A 16,323-nucleotide genomic window follows, 5' to 3' on the forward strand; every position below is an offset into this window, starting at 1 on the left:
CCAGCAGTTTTTTCTTATGGTTTTGATTTTGGCCATTCTGACAGATTTGAGGTGATAGCTCATGGTGGTATTGATTTGCATTTCCCTGATAAGTAATGACATGTCTTTTCGTGTGTCTGTTGGTCATCTGTATGTCTTCTGCCCATTTTTAATTGTGTTATTGTGTGTATGTGTTGTGTAAGATCTTTATATATTTTGGATATTAACCCTTTATCAGATACATCATTTGCAAATATCTTTTCCCATTCAGCAGGTTGCCTTTTTTAGTTTTGTTGATTGTTTTATTATCTCTGCAGGGACTTTTTATTTTGATGAAGTCCTAATAGCTTATTTTTGTTTTGGTTTCCTTCGACTCAGAAGACATACGTAGAAAAATGTTGGTATGCCTGATGTCAGAGAAATTACTGCTTGTGGTCTCCTAGGAGTTTTGTTTTTAAATGTTTATTTTGAGGCGGGGGGGTGGGGGGTGGGGTGTGGTGCATGTGTATACACATTGGGGAGGGGAAGAGGAAGAGAGAGAGAATCCCAAGCAGGCTCTTGGCTGTCAGCTCAGATCCTGACAAGGGGCTTGATCCCACAACGTGTGAGACCATGCCCTTACCGAAAATGAAGAGTCAGATGCTCAATCGACCGAACCACCCAGGTCCCCCTTTCTGGGATATTTATGGTTTCAGGTCTCACATTTAAGTGCTTCCTCCATTTAGAGTTTATTTGTGTGTATAGTGTAAGAAAATGGTCTAGTTTCATTCTTTTGCACATAGCTGTCCAGTTTTCCCAACACCATTTGTTGGAAGAGACTGTCTTTTTTTTCCCATTATTTTTATCCCACTCCTCCTTTGTTGAAGATTGACCCTCAAATCATGGGTTCATTTCTGGGCTTTCTATTCTATTCCACTGATCTATTTGTCTGTTTTTGTGCCAGTACCATACTGTTTAGATTAGTACAGCTTTATAATATAACTTGAAGTCTAGAATTGTGATACGTCCAGATTTGTTATTCTTTTTCAAGATTGCTTGGCTTTTTGAGGTCTTTGTGGTTCCATACAAATTTGGGGATTGTCCTAGTTCTGTGAAAAATGCCATTGGTATTTTGATAGGGATTGCATTAAATGTGTAGATTGCTTTGGGTAGTATGAATATTTTAACAATATTTGTTCTTTGAACCCACGAGCATGGAATGTCTTTCCATTTCTTTGTGTTGTCTTGACTTTCTTTTCTTTTTTAATGTTTGTTTATTTTTGAGAGAGTGAGAGAGAGAAAATGCAAGTGGAGGAAGAGCACAGGTAGAAAGGGAGACAGTGAATCCCAAGCAGGGTCTGCACTGTCAGAGCAGCAGTCTTGCAATTTTACTGAATTCATTTTTCAGTTCTAGTTTTTGGTGGAGTCTTTAGGGTTCTGTATGTGTAGTATCATGTCATCTGCAAATAGTGAGAATTTTACTTCGTCCTTACATTTTGGATACCTTTTATTGCTTTTTCTCGTCTGATTGCTATGGCTAGGACCTTTTACTACTATGTTGAATAAAAGTAAGAGTGGACATGCTCATCTTAGGCAGAAAACTCTAAGTTTTTCACCATTGAATATGTTGTTAGCTGGTAGTTTTTCATATATGGCCTTTATTATGTATGTTTTTCTAAACCTACTAGCTTGTTCTTTTTTTTTTTTTTTTTTTTTTTTAAATTTTTTTTTTTTCAACATTTTTTATTTTTTTTTTTATTTTTGGGACAGAGAGAGACAGAGCATGAACGGGGGAGGGGCAGAGAGAGAGGGAGACACAGAATCGGAAACAGGCTCCAGGCTCTGAGCCATCAGCCCAGAGCCTGATGCGGGGCTCGAACTCACGGACCGCAAGATCGTGACCTGGCTGAAGTCGGACGCTTAACCGACTGCGCCACCCAGGCGCCCCAAGCTTGTTCTTAAATGTAACCATATTCTACTCAAGCAGCATGTAACTCTACTTGGGTAAGAAAGTCTTATCAGGGTGGTAATAATAGGAGTAGGACTAGGAAAAACATAGGATAAGCTTAGATAGGGGAAGGGTATGTAAGAGATTGGTACATAAATAGAAGTACTATGTACAGAGTTTAAAAAGTAAATGTAAAAAGGCCTGTAATAAAGTTCATTGTCCCCTATCTCTTCAGTTCCCCTTCTGTTTTCAACTCTTTCAGATGTTGGTTTTGATATTAACTTCTATATTCTGAAATCGTTTTATTATATTGCTGTTGCTTCATGTATCAATGAAAAAAAATTTTTTTAATGTTTATTTATTTTGAGAGAGAGAGAGCACAAGCAAGGGAGTGGCAGAGAGAGAGGGAGAGACAGAATCTGAAACAGGCTCCAGGCTCTGAGCTGTCAGCACAGAGCCCGACGCAGGGCTTAAAGTCATGAGCTGTGAGATCATGACCTGAGCCAAAATGTGAGCCACCCAGACACTCCTCAATTTTAAGTCCACCCTGTGAACTTCCTTTTCGGATACATAAAGATTACATTCTTTTACCCTTTCCCTTTCTCTCAGGGTAATTGATGAGCCAAAAAAAGTTCTGTGGCTTATTTTATATTTTACAAGAAATAAGTTCTTGTTTATCTTCTGTTTCCAAGAGTTTCCTGGTGTGTTTTAAAATTTTCCAGGTGTGAGTCACTGATTCATTCCAAATTCTTCAACTCTTCTTAATACTAAGTTTTATATTTTTATATATCATTATATGATTAGTTTTTTCCCTCCCTTTCCCCTCTCCCAAATCTCCTTTGTCCTTTATCTTCCTACTCCAATTATTGATTTTTCATTAGGGATACTAAATAGCTATCTTCTCTTCAGATCATCCTTGAAATTCCTTTTGCTTTTATATTGTTTTGGATCTCCAGTTTCCAGAATTATACGTGGACATTGTTATTGGTTTACTTGTTTATTTTGTTAAGATGACATCTTTTCTGAGAAAGGGTGCGTGGGAGACAGGTGTTTTTTATACCCTTCAGACCTAAAAGTTTCTGTTCTACCCTTAATCTTGAAGACTTCAATACAGAATTCTGGGTAGAAAATTATATTCTTTAAAAAATTTAAAAGTATTGCTCCATTGTATTCTAGCTTCTGATATTGCTGTGAGGTTTTTTATTTTTTTATTTTTATGTTTTTTGAGAGAGCAAGTGTGAACAGGAGGAGAGGGGATGGGGAGGGGGAGAGAGAATCTCAAGCAGGTTCCATGCTCAGTGGGGAGCCCAGTATGGGGCTCCATCCCACGACCCTGGGATTCTGACCTGAGCTGAAATCAAGAGTCGGATGCACAACCTACTACTGAACCACCCAGGTGCCCCTTCTTTGAAAATTTTTTTTTTTTTTTTTTTTAAAGTAAGCTCTACTTCCATCATGGGGCTTGAACTCCAGACTCTGAGAGCAGGAGTCACATCCTCTGCAGATTGAGTCAGCCAGACCTCCTCCACCCCCATATAGCTTTGGAGAAGTCTTAGCTATTTTTATTCCTGAGCTCCTTCTTGTCACTCTTTCCACTCTCCCTGAAAGCTTTTAGGATCTTCATCCCTGCTCAGTTTTAGAAATTTCATGATGAGGGGCACCTGGGTGGCTCAGTTGGTTAAGCATCCAACTCTGGGTTTCTGCTCAGGTTACAGTCTCACAGTTCGTGGAATCAAGCCCTGCATTGGGATATATTCATTCTCATTCATTCTCTCTCTCTCTCTCTCTCTCTCTCTCTCTCTCTCTCTCTCTCTCTCTCTCTCTCTCTTTCTCTCTGTGTGTGTGTGTGTGTGTGTACCTCCCTCCCTCTCAAACTGAAAAAAAGATTCATGATGGTAGGTGTTTTGGTGGGTTTTTCAGTTCTGAAATATTTTGTAATTTCATCATTTCCAAACCTTCAGATTTTGTATTATGTCTTCTTGGAAGTATTATTAGTCAGATATTATGTCTTCTTGGTTGATGGTATACTTTCCTTTTTCTCCCCATTATTTTTCTTTGTCTCTACCACTTTTTGGAGATTTTTTTACTTTTACCTTGTGGAACTTTTGTTGAATTTTACAAATTGGCAAATTTTAATTTTATTTCTTATTTATTTTTAATGTTTATTTTTGAGAGAGAGAGAGAGAAAACGAGCATGAGTGGGAGAGGGACAGAGAGAGAAGGAGACATAGAATCTGAAGCAGGCTCCAGGTTCTGAGCTGTCAATGCAGAGCCCGATGTGGGGCTCGAACTCACAAGCCGTGAGATCATGACCTGAGCTGAAGTTGAATGCCCAACTGACTGAGCCACTGAGGCACCCCATCTTATTTATTTATTTTTAAAGTTTTATTTATTTATTTAAGTAATCTGTGCATTACATGTGGGACTCCAATTCACCACCCCAAGATCAAGAGTTGCATGCTCTTCTGTCAAATTGCTATAATTCTAATGGGGTTTTAAAGTGTGATTGATGTGTATGCAAAAGCTATATAATGTATATTTGTACACATTGAAGGTCTCTTTTGTAGTTTGAATGCATTTTTTAATAGTATTCTGTTCTTGTTTCAGTAATCCACTCTTTGTTTCTGAGGACATACATTATTAAAACCTTTTTTCTTTCTGCATTTTATCTACATTCTTTGAATTTCTTTTTACCATTTGTTTTGACCTACCTTTAATGATGCAGCTTTCCTTGCTTGTCTTATTGGTTATCTTTACATGGTTAAGAGATGAGCATTCAAAGATGGATTAGAAGTTCTTTGTTGGGGCCATCTCAGATGTTGGCCCACTCTGTAGATTGGAAAATGGTGAGCAAGCTTCATTACCAGGGATAAGTAGGCTTTTCTCTTAGGTCATTCATATTCTCTAAGAGAAATGTCTTCAAGTCTTTGGCCTTGAGATATTTTAGTCTGGTTGTTGGGTGGGGCATGTTAGTTGGAGAGATTTACCAGTCGTAGTATCACATAGTTCTCTTCCTTTCAGTGTCTTTTATCATCCCTGTCTTCAGCATCAGTTTTTCCTGAACTTAATCTTGTTCATTTTATGTACAGGAGGAAACTTCTTGTTTCCCTGGATCAAGTAGGAACAGTATCCTGGCTACCTAGGAATCTGCAGGTTTTAACCGTACCTTTCATTTAGTCCTATTTTCTGCCCAATGCTTCATCTCTGCCTTTAGAAGTATCTGATGGTCTTTGTTCTTGAGCCTTTTCAGTGTTCTGTGGTGTGGATATTTTTGTTGATAAATCCTTCTATAGCCTCTTCCAAGTTTATTTCTCCTGCTCTCAGTTACTATTACTCCCTTTGCTGTCATCCAAAATTTGTTGCCATTTGTTAACTGTTCTTCCATTATCTCTTACCGTATGGAGTTAAGTCTTTTCTCTTTCAGTATATTTGTAGTGAGGTTTAGAACAGAGAAGAAATAAACTTAAGTGTAAAATCAAGCTGGGGCTTAACTGAAAGTGATGTTTTATTTAAAAAACACACATTCTCTTCCCCTGCCCCCCGCATTGTGGGTAGGGATATATAGAGAAATGCTCTGTTGAGAATTAAAATGCCTAGACTTTTCAGAATTGAGTGTCATACAATAAAATGTATAAGTTATGTAATAATTAAAGATAAATGTGTGTATGTGTTTATTGTCACTTCGATTCTTAGTTCTTGAATTTGTATATTTTGGGTCTGTAAGAACCTAGATGCAGTTTGCTCTTTGTTCATACATAAGTTTTGTCTTTTTTTTTTTTTTATTTTTTTATTTTTTAATATATGAAATTTACTGTCAAATTGGTTTCCATACAACACCCAGTGCTCATCCCAAAAGGTGCCCTCCTCAATACCCATCACCCACCCTGCCCTCCCTCCCACCCCCCATCAACCCTCAGTTTGTTCTCAGTTTTTAACAGTCTCTTATGCTTTGGCTCTCTCCCACTCTAACCTCTTTTTTTTTTTTTTTTCCCTTCCCCTCCCCCATGGGTTTCTGTTACGTTTCTCAGGATCCACATAAGAGTGAAACCATATGGTATCTGTCTTTCTCTGTATGGCTTATTTCACTTAGCATCACACTCTCCAGTTCCATCCACGTTGCTACAAAAGGCCATATTTCATTCTTTCTCATTGCCACGTAGTATTCCATTGTGTCTATAAACCACAATTTCTTTATCCATTCATCAGTTGATGGACATTTAGGCTCTTTCTATAATTTGGCGATTGTTGAGAGTGCTGCTATAAACATTGGGGTACAAGTGCCCCTATGCATCAGTACTCCTGTATCCCTTGGATAAATTCCTAGCAGTGCTATTGCTGGGTCATAGGGTAGGTCTATTTTTAATTTTTTGAGGAACCTCCACACTGCTTTCCAGAGCGGCTGCACCAATTTGCATTCCCACCAACAGTGCAAGAGGGTTCCCGTCTCTCCACATCCTCTCCAGCATCTATAGTCTCCTGATTTCTTCATTTTGGCCACTCTGACTGGCGTGAGGTGGTATCTGAGTGTGGTTTTGATTTGTATTTCCCTGATAAGGAGCGACGTTGAACATCTTTTCATGTGCCTGTTGGCCATCCGGATGTCTTCTTTAGAGAAGTGTCTATTCATGTTTTCTGCCCATTTCTTCACTGGGTTATTTGTTTTTCGGGTGTGGAGTTTGGTGAGCTCTTTATAGATTTTGGATACTAGCCCTTTGTCCGATGTGTCATTTGCAAATATCTTTTCCCATTCCGTTGGTTGCCTTTTAGTTTTGTTGGTTGTTTCCTTTGCTGTGCAGAAGCTTTTTATCTTCATAAGGTCCCAGTAATTCACTTTTGCTTTTAATTCCCTTGCCTTTGGGGATGTGCCGAGTAAGAGATTGCTACGGCTGAGGTCAGAGAGGTCTTTTCCTGCTTTCTCCTCTAAGGTTTTGATGGTTTCCTGTCTCACATTCAGGTCCTTTATCCATTTTGAGTTTATTTTTGTGAATGGTGTGAGAAAGTGAGTTTTGTCTTTTTAAGATTAGTTTCCTGGTCAGTTAGATGCCCATTTCCTGCCAATGAATTTTATTTTTTATTTTTTTAATTTTGTTTATTTGAGAGAGCGAGTGAGCGTATGCACGTGTATGAGCAGGGGAGAGAGGTGGAGGGGAGGAAGGGAGAAAGAGAGAATCTTAAACAGGCTCGGGGGGGGGGGGGGGGGGGGAGCCTGATGTGGGGCTTGATCCCCCGACCCTGGAATCAAGAACTGAGCCAAAATTAAGAGTTGGACGCTCAACTGACTGAGCTACCCAGATGTTCATGAATTAAAGTTTTTATTTAATTAATTTCTACACCCAACATGAGGCTTGAACTCACGACACTGAGAACAAGAATTGCATGCTCTTTCGACTGAGCCAAACAGGCACCCCCTTGGCATTGAATTTTTAAAGTAAATTTGACTGTTTCTGTGGCTTTCCTAATCTAAATCTGACCTCAAGGTCTTTTTTGGGAAGGAACTAAGATTCTTTTCTTGCTAAAGAAAGATATTCCAGTGTATAATCCTTCACTTTGAACTTGATTTTTCCTGAACCTAAAGAAAAGCTATTTGTCAGAAAAATACCAACAGTAATATGTTAATTTTTTTTCCGGAGGAAATTGTAATAATATAGAATTTTAAAGGTGGAGGAGTTCTTAGAGATAAAATCTCTTTCATTTTGCTAACTGAGAAGACAGGCCTGATGTATTATTTATCTATTTCTGTGTAACAAATTACTCAAAAAGTAGTATCTTAAAACAACAATAAACATTTATTATCTTTAGAGTTTTTATGGGAGTCAAATTTGGGAGTGGTTTTGCTGGTTCTTTGTGGCTTGGATTTCTTATGAGGTACTGTTGAGTTTTTGGCCAGGTTATGGTCATCTCAGGCCTCATGTGGGGCTGGAGGGTCTGCTTCCAAGTTGGCTCACTTACTTGGTTGGCAAGCTGGTGCTTATTAGTAGTGTGAGCTCTGTTTTTTTTTTTTTTTTTTTTTTCTCTGGACCACTCCAAGGGCTCCTGGACTATTTAAAAAAATTTTTTTTAACATTTATTTATTTTTTGAGAGACAGAGAGCAGGAGCAGGGGAGGGGCAGAAAGAGAGGGAGATACAGAATCCGAAATAGGCTCTAGACTCTGAGCCATCAGCACAGAGCCCGATGTGGGGCATGAACTCACGAACCATGAGATCATGACCTGAGCCGAAGTCGATGCTTAACCGACTGAGTCACCCAGATGCCCCCTGGACTATTTTACATCATATAATTGGCTTCTCTCAGAGCAAGTGATTGAAAAGAGAGCAAGGCTGAGTGGCACTGTCACTTATGACCTAGTTTCAGATGTCACACAGTCATTTTTGCCACATCCACATAGATTTTAGTTATTAAGTATGTTCCACATTCAAGGGGAGGAAAAGTGGACTTCACTGTTTAAAGGGAAGAATATTAAAGAGTTTATGGCTATATTTCAAATTTGCCACACTTGGAGAAATGAGATGATGTCTACATGGTCATAAAGGGAGTTGGTGCTCTATTTGGACTACAGTATAGATGATTTAAATTGATAATATAACTAGGTAAGTAATGGTTTTTCAGTTGTCATCCATCATTGGAAAGAATTATTCTTATAATCTGGTACTTGATGATCATTTATTTATTGATTTACCAGACTCTTTGATTATCCACAGTGTGCCAGGCATTAATGCTAACTGAACATGTCTTAACTAGATTTGTGTGTAATAAGTTACTCTTACTGTATTTATTTATGTATATACACCCACACACCCACACACGCTGAAGAGTGTGAGTGTATATTATTCCTAAATGCTTTTCATTAGCCAAAGAGGGTAGGAATGCCCTTCCTAAGTTAGCCTTCAAGCAAATTAGTAATGTTAAAATACATTTTTTTTTACTACTTGGCTGCAAATCCCTTTATGTAAAATAAAACAGCTTTACTAATAAGGTTTTTATTTTAGCCAGTTTCCTAATTTTTACTAAACATATATGAAGTACTCAGTGCTTAGAGAAGCAAAGATAGATGCCACAATTCTTGTTTTTAAATGGTTCTTTATATGGAAAAGCAGATAAATATCTAGATAACACTGAAGACTATAGCTGTCAACCTAATTTGGTGACTTTTTACTAACCGAAGTACCAGTTTTTGGTGTGATGCTATCTTTATAAATGACTGTAGTGCTACCCTGTCAGGAAAAAGGAGACCAAAACTTAAAAAAAAAAAAAAAAAAAAAAAAAGAGGTACTTTAGGATTTGCCAATTTGTAATTTTTATATTACTTGAAATATACAATTGTCTCTCTAGAAAGCATTAATTTATTGAAAAATTTTCTTTCTCTTATAGGCAATGTCTGTGCTGCTTCAAGGAATATAAGCATTTGGAGATTTTTAACCAAGTAGTGTGTGCACTTATTAACTTAGTGATTGCCCAAGTTCAAGTACTCCGGGACCAGCTTTGTAAACATTGTACTACTATTAACATAGATTCCACGTGGCAAGATGAGAGTAATCAAGTGGAAGAACCACTGAGTATAGAAAGAGAGTGTAATGAAGGAAGTACAGAAAGACAAAAATCAATAGAAAAAAAATCAAACTCTACAAGAATTTGTAATCTGACTGAGGAGGAATCTTCAAAGAGTTGTGATCCTTTTAGTTTATGGAGTACAGATGAGAAGGAAAAACTCTTGCTATGTGTGGCAAAAATTTTTCAAATTCAGTTTCCTTTATATACCGCGTACAAGCATAATACTCATCCTACTATAGAGGTATGTGAAAATATTTTGTGAATTTTAAGTAATACTAAGTTATAGTTATGTTGTCAATTTTTCATGAATAAAGACAGAGTTATTGACGGAAAAATTTATAAAAATAACTACTGTTAGGAAAAAGTATTCCAGTTTATCTAAACCATTTTAGTAGCAACTTGGGTTGAACATTTGCTCAACATAGTCCTATTAAGGAAAGATTCACAGATTGAACTCATAAGAATTAAACTGTCAGTGATATAAAACATTTTGCTGATGTACACTTATGCTGTAGTGTGATACTTTCAGAAAGTAATAATTGAGGAAAAAGAAGCAGGTGGAATTTTGAATTTTATTCTTAGAAACATTGGTAACAGTATTTGGAATTTCTCACATTAAGAAAACAAAGTATCCTTAACTACAAAGTTTTTTTTTTTTTAATGTTTATTTATTTTTGAGAGAGAGAGAGAGAGAGACAAGAGTGAGTGGGGGAGGGACAGAGAGAGGGAGAGAATCTGAAGCAGGCTCCAGGCTGTGAGCTGTCAGCACAGAGCCCGACGCGGGGCTCGAACCCACGAACTTTGAGATCATGACCTGAGCTGAAGTTGGACACTTAACTGACTGAGTCGCTGAGGTGCCCCTTTAACTACCTGTTCTAAATGATAGTACTTTCTTTTATAATAAGTCAAGATGCTTGACATACTGCATTAGTGATACTTTTATAAGCCTTTCAAAGAGTTTAGAAACCCACCTTAGGTTTATTTAGATGATAGCATTACTTTATACACATGGTGGGAATTGAGACAGTTAATATGATAATGTGTTATGTAAGTGGCATAAAAAAACAGATCCGTTATTTCTCATGCTTGTCTGAGTTGGCTGGGCAATTCTATTGGTTTTATGTGGCCTCACTTAGGCAGTTGTATATTTACTTTGAGAGATGGAAGAGTTTAAAGGTCCAACATGGTTTCACTCACATGTCTGACAGTTGGTGCTGGATGTTGTCTAGGGCTCCTTGGGTTTTCTCCACATGGCCTCTCATTCTCCACTAGAGTTGATTGGCTTCTTTACGTGGTGATCTTAGAATTTCTCCAGGAAGACAAATGTGTAAGCTTGTATATAAGGCCTCTTAAGGTCCAGCCTCTGAAACAGTATAAATTCTACCACATTCTGTTGAAGCACTTAATGAGGGCAGTTCACATTCAGGGGGGTATGAAGTAGACTCCATCTCTGGATAAAATACCTCATTTTAAACTTTAACAGATCTACCACATGCTTTTTAAAAAAGTTTGCCTATTTTCTCTGGCTTATTCTGTAATCTTCATATTGACTTCTCTAAACTTCTTTCTTCATCTGGAAAAAAGTAGTTCCTTACTGAAAATGTTTTCACATTGAATTGAGACTATTTAAAAACAGCCTAGGAGGTGCGTATTTCCCCTATTGGAATTTTCCATAAAAATGTTTTAAAACATTGTGCTCTACTTTCTAGAATTCTTTGTTATCTTTCCATATAGAAACCTTTTAATGTATCATTTAGTAAACATCCTAAAACATGTCAGCTCAGCATCCTTTTTATTTAAAAAAATTTAATAAATTTTTATTTTAAATTAATTTATGCTTATTACAATAATTTAAATTTAATCTTTAAATTAAATAAATTTTAATAAATTTAACTTAGTTAAATTTAATTTTTGATTAAATAATTTAATAAAATTAAATTTCTCCAGTTAAAAATTTTTAACAGAACTAAGGTAATACTAAATCTGCTATTTTCTTCCTCAAATCAGTTTGCTCACCAGTTTATCATTTTTTAATGTTATTGGAAAAAAAAAATCTCCAAATATAAGCATAGTCCCACTCCCCTACTTTCCCGTTTGAAATAAAGTGCCTCATTATTACTGTTCTTGAGGATCAGTCATTCCATGTGACTCTTTGGTTGAAAGCAATAATTTCATGAGGTCTTTGAGGTAAAATTCTAATTAAAAAAAAAAACAACACCTTAGATATAATACAATGTAATACAGTGCTACACAGAATTGTCATCTCCTTATACAGAATTTGTGTGCTTCTGTAATATTCTGTTCATAATATAGCTGTTTCCCAGGTTTCTGATATGTTAGTAATGTTTTATTACAAATTCTTGAAAAACGTATGGTTTCTGTCCTAGTGGCCATGTGGTTCTATGTGGTAGCAGTCATATTTAACTTTGATTTTAATTTGATCTTGATTTTGACTTTTCTAAAGAAGCACAAATTGGCCAGGACTTTTCAGAAGATGATTCAGTACTCATGTGTTAATATTTAGATAGCTATGACTTTAGAAAACTGTCAACAACCTGATTTTATATAAAGGGAATTGGCTTACATGGGTTAAAAGTTTTGGTCAGGTTTGCAACGTATATTGCTGAGAATTGTGGGATTCAGGTCTTATTCTGGGGTGCCTGGGTGGCTCAGTCAAGTTAAGCATCCGAGTCTTGATTTCGGCTAAGGTCGTCCTCATCACACGGTTGTGAGATTGAGCCTTGTGTTTGGCTGTGTGTTGAGCATGGAGACTACTTAAAATTCTCTCTCTTTGTTCTTCTCACCCACTCATGCTGTCTCTCTCTAAAATAAAATTAAAAAAACAAAAAACAAAGAATTCAGGTCTTACCCTGCTACACTGCTTCTCACATTACTTCAGACTAATCTCTGCAGCTATTGCTATCTTGCCAGTAGTGAATAAAATAGGAACTTGGAGCCCCTCCTTCTCCCCATCCCTTCCTGTCTATATCCTGCTTTTCTTCCTATCAAAGTCGATAATATTTTAAAAGATGTAGTAATTAGAAATAGGTATATTTAATTGAGGTTAAACTTTTTGGGGATGGGGACAAGGAGCTGTTGCATTCTTTTCTTAATTCTGAATCATTATGTGTAATTCTGTGAGGTGTTGCCCTAGTATTCTAAGTTTTTTTCCTAAGTAAAGTGAAATGAGTATAAAAAGTAGAGAAAAGAAGAGAAACACTGCCCTTGTTAAATATGTGAGATATGATTGGATAGACTTAAATATATACACTATGTTCCAGATTTCTGAATCTGGTTGGGTTTTCTCTTTCCACTTTCCACTGACTTTTTAATTTATGCTTTATTAAATTAAATTAAGTATTTTAAATTCACCCTTTTAATGTATACAATTTAATAAGTTGTAGTGTATTCCTACAGTTGTGCAACCATCACTAACTAAATCCCATACTGATTTATGACTTTTTTGTTTTATATTTATAGAATTCAGATGCTTGGATTTGTCTCTAATTTTGATAAACAGATGTACCTTATTCAAACTATTAAAAAAATAAACATTGACCATCTATTCTAGGAACTGCACTATTTATTGTGTATACAAAGATGAATAATCTACAGTACTCACATTCAAGGAACAATCCTAAACAACTCAAATAGCTTGTTTGTCTTCTACTCATTATCTTCCTTGTCACCAATCTGTGTGGATGGCTTACTTCTGTAGAAGCGAATAGAAGCTCTGCTTGTTCATTTGCAAGCAATTATAAGCCAATGGAGACTTTCTTGGATTGCATTTTATCACTATCCTCTCCTGAGCTTCTTTACTTTAAAGCTCTACTGCCCAATATGGTAGTGAACAGACAAATCTGGCTATTTAAGTTAACTAAAATTAAAATAAATTGAATTTGTTCTTCAGTCACACTAACCATATTTCTTTTTACCCTTTCTTTCCTTCCTTCCTTCCTTCCTTCCTTCCTTCCTTCCTTCCTTCCTTCCTTCACATATTTTAAAAGCTCAGCAGTCACATGGGGCTCGTGGCTAGTGTATTGAACAGCGTAGACAATATTTCCATCATAGCCGAGTGTTCTGTTTTGCAGAACTGTTTGAGAGTATGGCTTTGTTTGATTAGGTCTAGTCATTGGTGGTAAACTGTATGCTCTCCAGAATTGGTAGTCTTAATTTTCCATAACAGCAGATTATTTGATAACACTGATGACTTCTTTGTAAGCAAAAATTCTATTCCTAATTCACTGGCCTTCAGTTTTTCGTGGTTTGGTCATGGAGCAGCATTTGTTTGTTTGTTTTTAATTTAATTTTTATTTTTCTTAATGTTTATTTTGAGAAAGTGCATTTGTGGTAGGGAGGGATAGAGTGAGAGAGACTCCCAAGCAGGCTTCCTACTGTTGGCTCAGAGCCTGACCTGTGGCTCAGTCCCATGAACTGTGAGATCATGATCTGAGCCGAAGTCAAGTGTCAGATGGTTACCTGACCGAGCCACCTAGGCTCCCCCTTGTTTAATTAGATGTGGAATTACTTTTTTTTTTTTTTTAATTTTTTTAACGTTTATTTATTTTTGAGACAGAGAGAGACAGAGCTTGAACGGGGGAGGGTCAGAGAGAGGGAGACACAGAATGTGAAACAGGCTCCAGGCTCTGAGCTGTCAGCACAGAGCCCGACGCGGGGCTCGAACTCACGGACCGTGAGATCATGACCTGAGCCAAAGTCGGCCGCTCAACCGACTGAGCCACCCAAGCGCCCCAAGGAATTACTTTCTGATTACTCATTTATTTCTCTTTATTTTCTCTTTTAAAGTAATAGGTCCCTCTCTGTAGTTCTAGAAATAGAGTGCCTTTATCTTATGTAATACATGAGAGATTTTCTAAAAAGACAAAAACTAATAGGTTTCTTAAGGCCTTTTTAGGGATCACTTTAAAATTGGAACTTTTTTTTTTTAAGTTTATTTATTTTGAGAGAGAAAGTGTGAGTTGGGGAGGGGCAGAGAGAGAGGTAGAGAGAGGAATACTAAGCAGGCTGTGCACTGTCATTGCAGATCTCGATGCAGGGCTTGAACCCATGGACCATGAGATCGTGACCTCAGCTGAAGTCGGACACTTAACCGACTAAGCCACCCAGGGGCTCCTAAAATTAGAACTTTGAAACAAAATTGATGTTGATTTGGATTTCAGGGAGGCTTCTTAGTATTGTTCATAATGTTGTTACCTGTAGGTCTATGTTAACTCTATATACTACTAAAGATGAGATTTTAAAGACACCTTAGAATAATGTCTTCATGTATTAAGAGTAGAAACAAGAAAGGATAAAATAGTTCTTTTGAGGAGTGAAAATAGAAGTAACCAAGTCCAAGAGCTGACGTTTTGCACATCAGAATAGAATTCTGTTAGGACATTTTCTAGCTGTGTTCATGTTAGGCACCAGAAATCTTGACTCCAGTCTAATATTCCAGCATGGTTGATCTGGCCCATGAATCTTTAATACCACAGGTGTTCTTACATTCTGAACTTGTTGAAGACAGAAGGTTTGTTGAGAATAATTTAAAGCTTTACCTGTGGCCCTGCTAGTAGAAGCTCAAGAATAAATTTAAGTTTAGTATACTCGCTTTGACAGGTGTTTTGACCTGTCTTAGGACAGTTTTTGATTAGTTGGAAATGTTCTGGGAGTTTTATGTGATGCTCTCAATGAGTTGTTTTCGAACTTCATTTCAGCAATGGAATTTACATAAAGCAAGCAGGTAACAGCAATGAATGACAGGTTTCTTTGGTAGTGTTTTTCAGATGAAAGTATTAAACTTTCTGATAGAAAGATTTTCAGTGTGACTAAAAAATACAGAATATACAAAATATAGACTTAAAAGAGCCTTGAACCTCTCCTTTCTCTATCATCTCAGAAAAACCATTGTTAGGAAATTAATTCAGATTATTTCCAGACACACAAAAAGTAAAGAAAATCAGATCAAGTTCATAAATCCTAAGTTTTAAAAATGTAATACAAGGCAGTATCTTTCGATGCCTGTACATGTGGACCCACCTTAGCTTTTTTTTTTTTTTAATTTTTTTAATGTTTATTTATTTTTGAGACAGAGACAGAGTATGAAGGTGGAGGGTCAGAGAGAGAGGGAGACACAGAATCCGAAGCAGGCTCCAGGTTCTGAGCTGTCAGCACAGAGCCTTACGCAGGGCTCGAACTTACAGACCGAGATCATGACCTGAGCCAAAGTTGGAAGCCCAACCAACTGAGCCACCCAGGCGCCCCCCACCTTAGCTTTTTAAAGGAATAACTTACCATAAAAATCAATTGCTTAAAATATATAATTTAAACATGTTTTAGTAAGTTTACAGAATTGTGTTACCATTACCTCATTGCATTTTTACAACAGTTCCATCGTCCCAAAAAGAGCCCTCAAGGCATTTCACCTTATTTTTGAAAGCTGTATAAGACCCTAGATGGTTATATCACATTTTAGCCATCCAGTTGATGCATATTTAAGTTGTTTCTAAGTTTGAGATATTATAAATAATTTCAGGTAAGCATCATTAAACATTTTCTAACACTGCTTTTATTAGCTGTTAGGATAAATAACCAGAAGATGAATTGCTGGGTCAAAGAGAATGTGCATTTTAAATGTTGGTAGATATTGCCAAATTGCCCTCCAACAAGGTCATACCTGTTCATATTCTCGCCAACAGTGAATGAATATGCTATCAAGTAGTTTAAATCATATGTATACAAAGCACATTGTGGAATTTTTAGGTAAAAATTAAGTGGTTTTAAAATGTTATAATCTATTTTTGTGACAATTATCCCAATTCTTTATGGAGACATTTTTTATTGAAAAGGCAATATATAGTATATAGT

General features: G+C 36.7%; 1 protein-coding gene across 6 annotated transcripts in view; it reads left to right on the forward strand.

Moving 5' to 3' along the window:
• The window catches only part of USP34 (ubiquitin specific peptidase 34), a 253,091-nt gene that overhangs the window by 47,998 nt on the left and 188,770 nt on the right, over positions 1-16,323 (forward strand). For all 6 annotated transcript variants that reach the window (XM_058683992.1, XM_058683996.1, XM_058683993.1 and 3 more), the window contains exon 3: positions 9,277-9,697. In XM_058683992.1, the coding sequence (XP_058539975.1) occupies positions 9,277-9,697 (421 nt within the window). The remainder of the gene's footprint in view (positions 1-9,276; positions 9,698-16,323) is intronic.

Source organism: Neofelis nebulosa, chromosome 9, assembly GCF_028018385.1.
Source record: "Neofelis nebulosa isolate mNeoNeb1 chromosome 9, mNeoNeb1.pri, whole genome shotgun sequence".
NCBI lineage: Eukaryota > Metazoa > Chordata > Mammalia > Carnivora > Felidae > Neofelis > Neofelis nebulosa.